Source organism: Coregonus clupeaformis, unplaced genomic scaffold (assembly GCF_020615455.1).
Source record: "Coregonus clupeaformis isolate EN_2021a unplaced genomic scaffold, ASM2061545v1 scaf1979, whole genome shotgun sequence".
NCBI classification, from domain to species: Eukaryota; Metazoa; Chordata; class Actinopteri; order Salmoniformes; family Salmonidae; genus Coregonus; species Coregonus clupeaformis.
Genome location: NW_025535433.1, coordinates 63,750 through 79,554, shown reverse-complemented (window position 1 = coordinate 79,554; position 15,805 = coordinate 63,750). Strand labels below are relative to the sequence as shown.

The 15,805-nt window shown below is 44.1% G+C and overlaps 1 protein-coding gene across 1 annotated transcript; it reads right to left on the bottom strand.

Annotated features, from left to right (window-relative positions):
- Positions 1-444: 444 nt before the first annotated feature.
- Positions 445-5,878, bottom strand: LOC121543088 (nuclear receptor subfamily 2 group F member 5). Its single transcript, XM_045219015.1, has 3 exons — positions 5,328-5,878; positions 4,668-4,914; positions 445-2,631 (listed from the first exon to the last, which is right to left on the bottom strand). The coding sequence occupies exons 1-3, from the start codon at positions 5,673-5,675 to the stop codon at positions 2,315-2,317; spliced, it is 912 nt and encodes a 303-aa protein (XP_045074950.1). The 5' UTR covers positions 5,676-5,878; the 3' UTR covers positions 445-2,314.
- Positions 5,879-15,805: the final 9,927 nt, after the last annotated feature.

The following is a 15,805-nucleotide window of genomic DNA, read 5'->3' as shown; positions in this document are numbered from 1 at the left end:
TGCCTCTGTACCCCATCATATCCAAACACGCTTGAGATAAACACACTGACCACACTGAGTGACTACTACTCATGCCTAATGGACTGCACTACATGGAATTACCCATATGACTTGAGCCATCTGTCATAAGCTCTGTCTAAAATGGCCACTTGAATTCATACTGACTTGGTGTATCACCTGATTTGTATCGCCTGCTCTTTGGTAAAAGAGAAAGTAGTGGTATTATGTTGTGGTCATAATGACAGAATATGTCATGGTGTTTGAAGTGAATATACTTTTGATAGTCTAGTTAAACATCTAAAATGTTAGTCATGGCTATGACTGGTTATGACATCTACAAGTCATGTTTTAACAGCATTAGGTAATACGTTCATAGAGTAGGATGTTAGCTGGTTCGCATAGGTCTTACAAGTGGCGAGATCATAGCAACACAAGACGGAGAAATAACCGTGAACAACATATTTTTATTTCAATGAATGGATCCATATTTCCAAACAAAAATAGAGAAAAAAACATACTCTCATAGAAATATTCTGTGAACTAATTTATCAACAGACAGTCCTGCTCTCCAAGGTCCCAATGGCTTTCAAATCCCAATAATTGTTGCTGATACCCCAGTGCCACGTTAAAAAACAGAGACTGGTCGTCCAACAATCAATGTTGCCTTACAGCCCGTCATCAATTGATGGTAACAAAAACACATAATAATATCTACGCTAAATCACAGTAGATGCCCTCCTCTTAGGGGACCATTGTAACTTTAATTGAGGTTTTGGAGGTTAGTGATACAATTTCCTAGTATGCTGCTTGAATGACAATTGAATTGAGGTGGCCTCTACCCTACATGACAATGTCATATGGAGGGACATATTGCCTGTCATAACAGGTAACTTCAGATTATGGCACAGTCATAAAATAAATGCTCAGTGACAAAATCTTGTTCTAAGGCAAGTACAACTATAGTTTTCAAATGCTTATTGGTTCAGGCTCCATAACAATTCTCATTTTTCACAAAAACATAAAATGTGATTGTGACATGAAACTAACTGGCATTAACTGGCATGTGTTATGTCATTCCTATGGCAGCATTATGTAGACGTTATGAAGGGCCACTTTTATGATATTCCACTTTGAAACAGTGGCAGAAGTACACTGACCATTACCAGTTAGTGGCCCTGTAGTTTTGACCTCAAAATGGCGGCTGAGGAAGAATCTACCAGTGCTGTGTTTATGATGGGAGTGGGTCAAGTGTGGGTTCTGGATAGTTTCACATTGCAAGTGCCTATTTTTTTAATATATTTTTTTGCAACTTCCCACACCCTCTGACATCTAAATACAAGTAAAAGGTCAAATTATGGACAAACCAAAAGTTATTTTTGTCACCACTACCACAAAGATAATCCAAACAATTAATATCCATGTTCCGCTTTGGTACAGGCTGTTGATAGGTGTTTTGCCCTGGGTGAGGCGTGATTCTCTGTTTCCTACTGATAGTGTCATGTCTGTCCTGTCCTGTCTGTCCTGTCCTGTCCTGTCCTGTCTGTCCTGTCATGTCTGACCTGTCTGTCCTGTCCCCCCACCCTGAACCTGAGCTAGTCCCAACATACCCCTTAACATGGATGTCTATGAGTCAATGACATACATATGGACACAATCATGAATTTCTCTCATTATAAACAGTGCTAATACACACACACACGGACAATACATGTCTTCTGAAAATTCTGAGGAAATTTGGCATCGTTTTTTAATGGCTTCTGGTTTCTTTAAAAAAAATTGGTTGATGAATAACCTTGGGCCTGGCTCTCTCGGTCAAGCAGTTCTATCAGCAAAGGCCTTGCTCTAAATCGCCATACAGTGGAGATTCTTGGACACGTCTCCTTTAGATTCAAGCACAGTGCTGACAATAGAGTGACTGTGTCGCCAGTAGCCACCACCGCTTCCAGTCCGAGACTGACAAAGTCGTCTTTAACGGCGTGAGTCCGACAGAGCTGCAGGAGAACGGCGCAAAAACCATTCTGCCAGCCGGCCCGTCTAGTGTCACCTCTCAAACGTGGCGAAGGCGAAGTAGGAGGGGCCATGGCAGCCACCAAGTCTCTCTATTGGCCGTGGTCCCCTGGAGAAGAGGCGTGTGAATGGCTGGATTGGTGAATGGGGGAGGGGTGTGGTGAGATAGTCAGGTGGTCAGTTCTTCTTTTTGGCGGAATGGTGGTGGTCTTCCAGGGGATGGATGGAGGAGATAAATGGAGGGAGGGATTGAGGGATGGTCAATGAAGGATGGATGAAAAGCTGAATCCGCGGCGACTCGTCCTCCTCAGGGCCCATTCTCATTGTAGTGGAGGGAGATGGGGCGGTCGCGCTGCACGGGCATGTAGGGCCAGTTGTAGCTGGAGCCCGAGAGGAGCATGTCGCGCAGCAGCGTCTCGATGGGCGTCTTGCCCACCAGGCGCACGAAGAAGAGCTGCTCAATGACGGGCGAGGAGACGATGCGGAGGGAGGGCAGCCGCAGGAGCAGGCGGCCGAAGCGGTTGGGCTGGCTGGGGTACTGGTTCCTCACATACTCCTCCAGGGCACACTGGGACTTCTCCTGGATGCTCTCCACGTGGGCCACATCCGACAGGCCCATGGCATCTGAGAAGGAGAGAGGAAGGTTAGGCGTTGATGAGTTTATGGATCATTATGGTTCTGATGAGTTGACCTCACACTGACATACAATGTGAAATTGTGTCCAGCTACGTACACACATTAGAGCTGAAATGTCAGTATCCCTATGTAAATATGTCATTCTATGTAGTGGAATACAATTCCCTTTGCCTTCAGTTGTGGGTCAAGGTGTTGTCCCTGATCTTACACCTCCCCTAGCACCAGTCCCTGGTGTGAGTCTCACACGACAGAGAGAGTGTGTTGACTGCGTGTGATACTTTTCACTCCCCCTGTGCTCCGTGGTTATGGGGTCAGAGATGGGTGAACTCAAAACGAAGTCACATTTAGTGTACTGCATGGTACTGTACTGCACGTTAAGTCCTACTGTACCAGTGTTTCTGTCCCCAGTATGAACCTAATTTAAAGGCTGCATCGAACAGCGAGGGTAATTTTCTCCCAAGTGCTTTACTCTAGTGTGCAGCAGAAGCACTGGGCTTGGATTCATCCAGCACGCTGGTCCCTTTGTCACAGTAGACTTTTATCAGCCCCCTGCGCAAACTTCGGCCTGCTGAGCTTCAGTTCCGCATAACAAAAGATTAATGTGCCTCATATTTTTGTCGTAGGTCTCCCCCCTCCCCCTCCCCCCTCTCCCCATCGCCCCAGGTGGGGTATAACTGCCAATTCTGCCACATTTCCCACTGTGAGGGCAAGCGTGTAGTTTCTTTGCTATCCGCCATTTTGGGGTCTGTGTGAGGCATCAGTGGCTGACAAAGCTAGGGCTGGCTGTGCGACTGAGCCCTCACGTGCTACCACGACACCTCCACAGGCGTCCTTTACAGGCACGACCTCCCTTTGTCTGGCTCCTTGGGCGCACACACACGCACACACACACACACACACACACACACACACACACACACACACACACACACACACACACACACACTGGGGGATGAGGATGGTGGCGGTCGTAAGATGGCCACTGTTTGATTCGGGGTGATGTGACTGGGATCTAGGGCGGAATGTCTGAGGGCGGAGGTGAGAGAGGGTATTGGGAGTTTGTCTGTCCTTGTTAGCTCATGCAGGCAGGTCTCGATGGGGGGCCTGGTCTACGAATAGTCTGTCTATCTCATTGTGTGTACATGCATGTGTGTGTGTATGCGTGTGTGTTGGCTGGGGTTGCGGGACGGATCACATGGATGCTCAGGGCTACAGGGGTTATGTAGGTCAAGGACTGGGCTGTGGCAAATCCCCCTTGTCGCTGCAACCCACCATGAATAATTCAAGCATGGTGGTGGGGGCAGGGGTGAGAGGGCTGGGGTTTGGAGAGGAGGGAAGGGGAGAGGCTGCTTGACTGGTTTCAATAATAGATGGTAGCGTGAAGGAGAAGAGGGTGATGAAATAAAAGAGAGAAGAGCGAAGGGGTTCTTCAGCCATCCAAACTGAAGAGTGCGGGCCAGAGCTAGGTACATGCAAAGTGATTCTGACAAGCTGTGCGATGGAGGCGAGGAAAAGGGCGATTGACAGGAAACAAAAACAAAGGTGGAAGACCTCAGAGTTGGGTTCTCTCACACTCACACCCCCTGGGTCATAAACAATGAATCCTCAACACATCACAATCCCAGATCTGACAGCATTCTGGGTGGCGTAGAATAGCCATAACTATCTACTGTGCCTCATACAGTGGCAAAAGTGGTGTAACAAAGGAATGAGCAAACTATTGTTTTTATATTGCTATTTCACCAATATTTACGCTTCTTTACCTCATATAAGTAGTTCATCCATGATAATATTTATATGGTATCCATACATTATCGATACATTGTTTACAAAGACATTGTTAACCACTTGGTTGTTAACCACATGCTATACTGTAGAGAGTCTATAAGTCTGCTAACTTATCTGGAGTGACCACCATTACCTAAATATGTAGTTCCGCACAAAACACAACACAAACTATCCTACAGATAGACATAAACAACGACATATAGAAACAGAAACCACTAAAGTCAGACTCCACTCACCGGATGTGAAGAGCACAATGGATTTGAGGCAGGAGTACTCAGCCGTGTCCACCTGCAGAACCTTCAGTTTCTCCACCTGCTCCTGGAACACCCGGATGTGGTCCATGAACGCCACCACGCGTTCCGCAGACATGGGCGATGCGTGCAGGCCGGCAGCCGCCAGCAGGGGCGCCACGTGCAGTGGCATGGAGCACTGGGCCGCGTTCAACACAAACAACTCACTCCATGACATGCGCAGGAGCGCCACCTAGGGCACGGGAGGAATTATGGTAGGATTGGTTAGTTCAGAGTTGACAGAGGGTGGTTCTGGGAAATAAGGATAACAGTGTTTATCTTCCTTATGCAGATGGTTGAGTATGGCAAGTGTTAATGATATGGCCAAACTTAAAGGCTGCTGACCCCACAATTTAACCTTTACATGACATACCAATTGCAGACATGGACATATCTGTTCTGGACAATATTTTCTGGGCAATATCTGTGATGAGCATCTACAGCTCATCCATAAGGGACTACCCAAATAAAGTGACCAAACCACATCTCTAGGCATACATCATTTCTATTTTCTAGTCAGGCATAAAAAAAGATTATAGTCAGGCATAAAAAAAGAATTATAGTCAGGCATAGTTTCTAGTCAGGAATCAGGGTGGTCTTCCACACCTGGTCCATGAGCTGCAGGTCAGGGAAGAAGGGGATGTTCTTGGCCCACTCCACAGCGCTGAAGAGCAGCCGTGCGGCCAGCTCGCAGATGTTCTCGATGCCCATCAGGTTGTTTCCCTGCATGCACTGGGACCCGTAACGGGATGTGGGGTAGGGCTCGGCGCGCAACAGCAGAGAGATGAATCCAGATAGGTAGGGCTGCCCGTTGTAAGGGTCGCTGCCATTGGTCAGGTACTGACCCGGGCTGGACTGGGAGTTGGACATGCGGCCTCTCTGGACAGCTGAGGGAGAGAGAAAGAAAGGGTTAAGAAGGAGATATGGCATTTGATTTTCATGAGCAAAATACATTTTTCCTCTTTTGACATTTCAAAGGCTCACAAAAAAACTGTGATATGTCTTGTAATATGTCAAAGGCCGTGGGTATAAGTGAATCCTCAAGTACTAGAAGCTAATTGTTTGGCCAGGTGCAGGTACAGTAGGTACAGTAGAACTACTGCATATTTCATTCATTCATGTGGCTGTACTCTATCCACCTAGATAGAGTACAGCCACATTTATTTAAATCCAGGCTGGCACAGTTACAGTAACATTTAGGACCTGAAGCTTCTCTGTCATCACGTCGTCATGACTGCATCCAGCACTAACCGCCTTCATTTAGTAGGCTGCAATTACCACTGTGTCATAAAGCACCATCTAGAGGCACTCAGACAAGTCTGCTCTTTCTCAATGGGAATATATAGGGCCAAATCACACTGGGGCTCGCAGCTAAAAGACATGTCATGGCGGGTGCATGGGGAGAGGAGGAAGGACGGTGGAGGTTGGAGGTGCAAAGTGTGGAGAAACGGGGGGAAATTTCTGCGGCTCTAAATGTGTCAGCACTCTGTCTCCTGACAGGCAGACCCCGGTGCCGTGCATCAATGAGTAATGGCAACCAGCAGCCGGTAAAGACACTACGGCTCTTCACACCTTTGCTTCCCCCCCCAAAACACCCCCACTCCACTGCCAAATGGCTCAGCCGAAAGGGCACGCAGAGGCTAAGCACACATCCCCCCACCCCCGCCGAGCTATGATGCGGCGGCTCAAAGCCCATTTGGAAAACACCTGTTCAGTCATCCCCGCTGTCTGATTAATAACTCATCTACAGTTACACAGAACGAGGGAGAGAGAGAGAGAGAGAGAGAGAGAGAGAGAGAGAGAGAGAGAGAGAGAGAGAGAGAGAGAGAGAGAGAGAGAGAGAGAGAGAGAGAGAGAGAGAGAGAGAGAGTGAGAAAGGGAGGGAGAGGAAGAGAGAGGGAGAGAAAGAGAGAGGTGTCGAGGGAAGGTAGAGGTAGTGACAGAAAGAGAGATAGAAAAGGGTAACATAGAGAGGCACATGGAGCAAGAGAAAGGAGTGTGGGAGAGAGGGGGAGAGAGAGAGAGCGAGAGAGGGTGGGACAGGCCTTGGAAAATACTTTGAAACTCAGCATCACCTGTCCTTCGACACAACAGCTGTGAAAATGTAATACACTACAGTGTAGCAAAAAGAGGACAGGTCAAATCACTCAAGAACACAGTAAGTCAATAGAATTTCAAGACAGTTTACTGATTACAAAAAAAAAACATTTGAGTTTGTGACCTCAAAATACTGGTTTCCCTTGAACTCAAGCAACTCCTGTCCCAGGGAAAGAATGTTGTCTCCTTTTGCAAACAACAACATAGGGTACAGAGACAACATTGCACAATGGGAATTACCATGTAACTCACTCCTAAAAAACCTTACGTCAAAAGAATTGAACAAATTCCGGAAAAACTATTTAAAAAAGATTCCAGTTAGCTTAAACGGGTTGAAAGTGCACTTTTTTTTAGAGCATGGTTGTCCTTCATTAGAGGTTAGTGTGTTTTGACTATCTGAATTTTTTAAAAATAATCAATGCATCATAATGATTAATGCCATAATCCACCAGACGCCAAATCCACTCCATCCACTTGTCTTTTGAAAAGCCTCTTTGAGGAGGTTGTGTGTGAGTGCTTGAGTGCTTGAGTCGAGATGACGCATCCAAAGCATCTCTATGTGAATGAGCAAGGGAAATGAATGAGACAGGGAGAGAAGGGCATAGATAGGGTAAAAGGGAGAGGGAGAAAGATAGTGAGTGGCATTGGATGAGAGAGAGAGAGAGAGAGAGAGAGAGAGAGAGAGAGAGAGAGAGAGAGAGAGAGAGAGAGAGAGAGAGAGAGAGAGAGAGAGAGAGAGAGAGAGAGAGAGAGAGAGAGAGAGAGAGAGAGAGAGAGAGAGAGAGAGAGAGGGGATGTAGAGACAGATTTTAAAGCCTGCCATAATCCATTTCCCGGTTTCTAATTGGTCGACGGTGGCTTAGTGTGATTGGACAGACCAAATCCACTATCTCTTGACAGTAGAAGTACTGGCAAACAGTGGGATTAAACAACTAAAGTGCCTAAAACCCCAAACAGAAAGACCATGGCACTACATCTAACCCCATGGTACAAAAATAAGGCAGAGGGGAGAAGAGGGCACGAAACAGGTATCCTTGGCGATTTCAGCCATGACATTTAAAAAACTCCGTCACAGAGAGTGTGTGGCGGTGGAATTAAGCACGCCTCATCCCACCAAGGCTGTCCTTATTTGGCCTTAAGTCACTGTGCTAGAAGTACAAGACAGTTGAGCAAACTATTGTAGATAAATACAATTAAGGACTATCTGCTACAGTAAAAGGTCATAGTCGGGGGTTATGCACTAGAAGCATGACAGATCAAATCAGTAGCTTAGTGGTTAAGAGCGTTGTGCCAGTAACCGAAAGGTACATGGTTCTAATCCCCGAGCCGACTAGGTAAGAAAAATCTGTTGATGTGCCCATGAGCAAGGCACTTAACCCTAATTGCTCCTGTAGTCGCTCTGGATGAGCATCTACTTTAAATGACAAAATAAAGTAATACCTTTCCTGACTGTCAAAGTACCAGGATGTTGCCTGTGGTTTTCCATCTGAATTTAGAACTGAATTTGAAAACTGAATCTGAATGCATCTGATAAGTTGAATATATGAAACTTTGATTAACTTGAAATGATGGTTTATAAACTTGATACACAGACAATGAATGCAATATCTACAATATTGAAACTGAATATATACAGTGGGGGAAAAAAAGTATTTAGTCAGCCACCAATTGTGCAAGTTCTCCCACTTAAAAAGATGAGAGAGGCCTGTAATTTTCATCATAGGTACACGTCAACTATGACAGACAAATTGAGAAAAATTTTCTCCAGAAAATCACATTGTAGGATTTTTAATGAATTTATTTGCAAATTATGGTGGAAAATAAGTATTTGGTCACCTACAAACAAGCAAGATTTCTGGCTCTCACAGACCTGTAACTTCTTCTTTAAGAGGCTCCTCTGTCCTCCACTTGTTACCTGTATTAATGGCACCTGTTTGAACTTGTTATCAGTATAAAAGACACCTGTCCACAACCTCAAACAGTCACACTCCAAACTCCACTATGGCCAAGACCAAAGAGCTGTCAAAGGACACCAGAAACAAAATTGTAGACCTGCACCAGGCTGGGAAGACTGAATCTGCAATAGGTAAGCAGCTTGGTTTGAAGAAATCAACTGTGGGAGCAATTATTAGGAAATGGAAGACATACAAGACCACTGATAATCTCCCTCATTCTGGGGCTCCACGCAAGATCTCACCCTGTGGGGTCAAAATGATCACAAGAACGGTGAGCAAAAATCCCAGAACCACACAGGGGTACCTAGTGAATGACCTGCAGAGAGCTGGGACCAAAGTAACAAAGCCTACCATCAGTAACACACTACGCCGCCAGGGACTCAAATCCTGCAGTGCCAGACGTGTCCCCCTGCTTAAGCCAGTACATGTCCAGGCCCGTCTGAAGTTTGCTAGAGTGCATTTGGATGATCCAGAAGAGGATTGGGAGAATGTCATATGGTCAGATGAAACCAAAATATAACTTTTGGTAAAAACTCAACTCGTCGTGTTTGGAGGACAAAGAATGCTGAGTTGCATCCAAAGAACACCATACCTACTGTGAAGCATGGGGGGTGGAAACATCATGCTTTGGGGCTGTTTTTTCTGCAAAGGGACCAGGACGACTGATCCGTGGTAAAGGAAAGAATGAATGGGGCCATGTATCGTGAGATTTTGAGTGAAAACCTCCTTCCATCAGCAAGGGCATTGATGATGAAACGTGGCTGGGTCTTTCAGCATGACAATGATCCCAAACACACCACCCGGGCAACGAAGGAGTGGCTTCATAAGAAGCATTTCAAGGTCCTGGAGTGGCCTAGCCAGTCTCCAGATCTCAACCCCATAGATAATCTTTGGAGGGAGTTGAAAGTCCGTGTTGCCCAGAGACAGCCCCAAAACATCACTGCTCTAGAGGAGATCTGCATGGAGGAATGGGCCAAAATACCAGCAACAATGTGTGAAAACCTTGTGAAGACTTACAGAAAACGTTTGACCTGTGTCATTGCCAACAAAGGGTATATAACAAAGTATTGAGAAACTTTTGTTATTGACCAAATACTTATTTTCCACCATAATTTGCAAATAAATTCATTAAAAATCCTACAATGTGATTTTCTGGATTTTTTTCCCTCATTTTGTCTGTCATAGTTGACGTGTACCTATGATGAAAATTACAGGCCTCTCTCATCTTTTTAAGTGGGAGAACTTGCACAATTGGTGGCTGACTGAATACTTTTTTCCCCCACTGTAAATATTGAATTTGAATAGAACATTTAATTAAAATAAAATGCCTAAACGGAATGCAATATTAATTCAATTCAGTTTCAAATTATGAAATAGAAGTTCAATGTATTAATTCAATGATTCAATTTGTGCATTAAACATAAACAAATATTACATTCGAATTCAGTATCCTAATACAAATTAAACATTATAAAATTCAAATACAATTTCTGTTTGCAATGAAATCACTCCATACCTGCTGGCCAATTCTTGCATTTGTCACAGTGTTTTTGTGTGCTTGTTGACTAAAACCAGAAAGTATGTAGAAATTAATATTGCCCTCTGTAGCTCAGTTGGTAGAGCATGACGTTTGCAACGCCAGGGTTGTGGGTTCGATTCCCACAGGGGGCCAGTATGAAAATGTATGCACTCACTAACTGTAAGTCGCTCTGGATAAGAGTGTCTGCTAAATGACTAAAATGATAATGGACTTAAATAATTTAATCTTTGAAATGATTTAACTCTCTAACAATGATGAATAATGAGATTTAAGCATTCCACGTGCCTTCCAAGTAAGCCCGTTTCCCCTCTCCTCTCCGAGGTGTCAGTACCGTAAACCGTCTCCTCCATCGCCTGTTCTGTTCCTGTACAGGACACTGAGCTGTGTGACAGCTTTTCTCCCGTTAACCCCAGCGACACGTCCGCTGTCTGTCAGCGACACCGATAAGTGATTGCCTGGGTTAATTTACACAGATAGCAGCGTCAGCAAATGGGAGTTAGCACCTTTTACCGTTTCTATTTTCTCTCCCCACATGGTGACGGAGGGGAAGCGTCAGGTAAGGTAAGGGATACTGTCTCTCTAGGTTCAGGTGAGGGAGAGAGTGAAAGAGAGAGAAAGTGAGAGAGGAAGAGACAGAGACACAGAGTTGAGTGTTTTACACTTAAGCAAAGTGAGGTCTTTCTATGTAAATGGACCCCGCTGCTGAAGGAATAATACAAGAGAATACACTCAAATGGACCAAGAATGGTTTTTAAAATTATATAGAGAAAAAAAGTTCCTATCAAAATGTTGTTGTTGTTTCATTTCATAATAAAACAATATACAGTATATAAAACAGTACAGTATTAACCTAAACATGCTACATTGATATTTGGTCAAAAAATGTTTATATTACCAATGCTTATGTTGGCAATGGCTAGTTTAAAAATACCAAAGTGTGGATTGCAGTCACTTCTTGTACATAAAGCTCTTTCAAGGTAAGAAAATAAATGTCTAAATATGCCATTTATCTGAACTGTTCCTTGTAATAAATGTAATTTCTCTGAACTATTCCTTTAATAAAATGCCTGTGTTGCCATTTTATAGCATTTAACAGGAGTAAAGAAGACCACAAACCTTCACTCAAGTGAACTGTAACCATCATGGTGCAGGTGGCTGTATACTCCATTTGCATTGATTCTGTCAATGAGAGCATGCAGGCTCCATTCTGGCTCAAACACAAAACACTGGACTCTCTACAGTGGCTCTGTTCTGGCTCAAAGACAACCCAGTTTCAAGTCTTTCACTGTGTTTTTGTTCCTAAAGTGACCGTGTTTCAGGAGGGTTAGCATGCCAAAGTCTGCCTGGGTTCTGTGAGCATTCAGAGGCCTGTAGACAGCATTAATCCTCACAAGGACGGCTTAGAAATATCCCTTTTGGTCTTTTCACGGAACACACTTAATTATTTCAATGCCCTTGAACATTTGCCACAGCAAAACCACAAATGTGATGGCAAAATGTAGCTACTTGCAATAAAGCAAACGATCCATTATGCCGTAATGGTAATGCTAGTTCGAGTTACCCACAAATCATGGCAGTTAGACAGTCACCCTGTTTGCCGTTAAACGAAAGAAAGGAAAGTGATCCATCCCTTTAATAAGTAAAGCGAGGGCTGTCCATGGAACCTGTAAGAACCAGATGAGTCATTTTTACATTACATTTTACATTTTAGTCATTTAGCAGATGCTCTTATCCAGAGCGACTTACAGTTAGTGAGTGCATACATTTTCATACTGGCCCCCCGTGGGAAACGAACCCACAACCCTGGCGTTGCAAGCGCCATGCTCTACCAACTGAGCTACAGGGGACCAGATCAGAGTGTAAACTAATCTACCTCTGGCCCCGGGCCACACAGACAGACTATCATAGCACTGTTACAATTAGACCTACTATCATTAGGCCTACTATCATAAAACTGTTACAATTTTGATATAAGTGAGGGATATGTGCATGTAGATGTTCGAGATTATTAAGAATAGGATTGGCAGACACACAGTCATGTATGGTTACAGGTATTTTACAGACGCTTTATCCAAAGCAACTTCCATAATGTTACACTTGTGACTTCACTGAAAAACGTATTTTTGAAGAGTAATTTCTGGCCAACACATTGCATCTGTTGAGACAGAGGTAATAATTACCACTTGAAAATGAATTGGATCCTGGACCTTTGGTTCAAAGTTAGGCCTAACCTAGGATTTGTTAAACAATCTACCGGTTAGGTTGTTTTCCTTATTCATTTTTTCCACACATAATGACTGTCCAGAAATATGTGAACCTTTTCAGTTTTGAAACTTTCCATTAAAAAAGGGATGATAATAGGGATGCAAATGTCTGACTTAAAGGGAAGTTCAGTACTTCACAACTTAATGTTAGATATGTGCACCATGCATTGCTCTCTCGCTCTGCTGTGTGTGCATGATGTGCCTCTTGCTAGCTGTCACTCATATGGCGAGGGGCTGAAGCTCATTGGTTGAACTTAAATTGCTAGGGGACTGGCCCATGTGGTAGAAAATGTAAGAAAAATGGCTCAGCATATATTCCAGAAAAACAGTTGCTTTCAAACTAAGGATTTCGTGGCTAATTCTGCTCATAGATTATGGATGTACAGACTACACATTGACACATCCAGCTCAAAGTGGGAGGGTTAAAACACTTCATAGTCACCAAAGTTCTGGAGCATGTCTTTAAAGGTGATTTGGCAATATTTTATATTTTAATTTTCAATTCAAAATACTTTATTTATCCAACAAGGGGCAATTATGTAGGTAGGAGTGCAAATACATAAAAACAACATACAAGAAAGTACGACATAATCACAACTACACAAATTCATCTAAAATGAATGGAAAAAATAAGCACCATGTAATTTCCATGTTTGCGGAGCTTATCTTTTCCATTCATTTGGGGTTGAGGCATGTATCTGTATCTACACAACCGATAATATAAAAATGTGGACTTGTATTGACATTAGACTACTTTGGAGTCTACTTTGGGGGGTTGTGTAATGTCCCTTTAACAACAATTTAATTCCAGTTAAACTTTATCCTACACTATTAAAAGGTAAAATGGTAATAGCATGTTACTGTTATTACATGAAAAATACATATTGGTCTCTGTGCGAGTGAGATTCATTGAAACAAGTGTGGCTATGTACCATTTGGAACCAGGTAGTTATTACTGTGTTGAAATGTACCTATGTTGACCTATATAACTAGGTATGTAACTATGAAACCAGTTAAAACGTATCTCTGTGGAAATGTTAATGCAGGATGTTAAAATGTTGAAGTACTAGAATTGAGCCAAATTACAAATGTCTTATTACACTCTTAGAAAAAAGGGTTCCAAAAGGGTTTTTCGGCTGTACCCATAGGATAACCCTTTTTGGTTCCATGTAGAACCCTTTTTGGTTCCAGGTAGAACTCTTTTGGGTATCCATTTAGAACCCTCTGTGTAAAGGGTTCTACATGGAATTCCAAAAAGGTTATATCTGGAACCAAAAAGGGTTCTTCAAAGGGTTATCCTATGAGGACAGCCGAAGAACGCTTTTAGGTTCTAGATAGCACCTTTTATTCTAAGAGTGTACATACTAGACATACAGGTAAGTTGCAAAATAAAGGAAACAGCAACATAGTCTTAATAGTGCGTTGGGCCACCACGAGCCGCCAGAACAGCTTCAATGCACCTTGGCATAGATTCTACAAGTGTCTGGAACTCTATTGGAGGGATGCAACACAATTCTTCCACGCAAAATTTCATAATTTAGTGTTTTGATGATGATGGTGGAAAACGCTGTGTCAGGTGCTGCTCCAGAATCTCCCATAAGTGTTCAATTGGGTTGAGATCTGGTGACTGAGACAAACACACAAACACACCGTTTAAACCCCATGTGCTCCTTTGAGACCCATCTTTCAAAGTCACTGACATCTCTTCTTCTAGCCATGGTAGGCAAAATAATGGGCAGCTGGGACCATAGTCACCAAGAAAACAATTGGTAACACACTACGCCGTGAAGGACTGAAATCCTGCAGCGCCCGCAAGGCTTGCCAACAAGGGTTTTGCCACCAAGTACTAAGTCATGTTTTGCAGAGGGGTCAAATGCTTATTTCCCTCATTAAAATGCAAATAAAATTATAACATTTTTGACATGCCTTTTTCTGGATATTTTGTTGTTATTCTGTCTCTCACTGTTCAAATAAACCTACCATTAAAATTATAGACTGATAATTTCTTTGTCAGTGGGCAAATGTACAAAATCAGCAGGGGATCAAATACTTTTTTCCCTCACTGTATGTAAGCCTTCATAAAGACTTTAGAACTGGCAGCAGACATGCTCAAACTTTAATGAACATAACCATAGACCACTTAAACTGGTACAACGCTTCCACTCACGGGTGGCCAAAAATAACAAACTGAAAGCCAGGTCCCCACTAATCCATGCCTCCCCCTTGGAAACAGAAATGTACCTTCACTGTACCCCTTTTTTTGAGAGTGTGTGATGATTGTACCTACAAAATATTGGGTACAAAAATGTACTGTTATACTAGATTATCCGCACATGTACCCTAAAAGGTACCGAAGAGTACCATGTTAGAACATATGTCTACCTCTGAAGGTACATTGTGTATTTTATTTTTTTTGTACCCCAGGGAACAATACTGTAACCTAACCGTACCCTTTTTGAGAGTGTAACGTGAATCTGTGAACTGGGTCAGTCAGTGCTGTAAATGTATCACCACTACCAAATCAGTATCACACAGACATACGGTCCCTTCAGAAAGTATTCACACTCCTTGACTTTTTCCACATTTTGTTGTGTTACAGCCTGAATTTAGTAGTCCTGCTCCAGAGATGGGGATGGATACGGGTCCGGAAGTTTGCTCCACTCCAGAGCCAGAGCAGACCGCTCCACCGGGGTCCAGTTCAGCTCCGGTCAGCTGCTCCACTCCGGAGTCAGAGCAGTCCGCTCCACCGGTGCCTAGTCCAGCTCCGGTCAGCGGCTCCATTCCGGAGTCAGAGCATTCCGCTCCACCGGGGTCCAGTCCAGCTCTGGTCAGCGGCTCCACTCCGGAGCCAGAGTAATCCGCTCCACCGGTGCCTGATCCAGCTCCGATCAGCTGCTCTACTCCGGAGCCAGAGCAGTCCGTTCCACCGGGGTCCAGTCCAGCTCTGGTCAGCGGCTCCACTCCGGAGCCAGAGTAATCCGCTCCACCGGTGCCTGATCCAGCTCCGATCAGCTGCTCTACTCCGGAGCCAGAGCAGTCCGTTCCACCGGTGTTTAGTCCAGCTCCGGTCAGCGGCTCCACTACGGAGCCTGAGCAATCCGCTCCACCGGTGCCTGATCCAGCTCCGGTCGGTTGCTCTACTCCGGAGCCAGAGGCAGCTGTCGCTCATTGTCTCTGATTGGGGATCATACTTAGGTAGCCCATTGCCTACTGTGTATTGTGGGATCT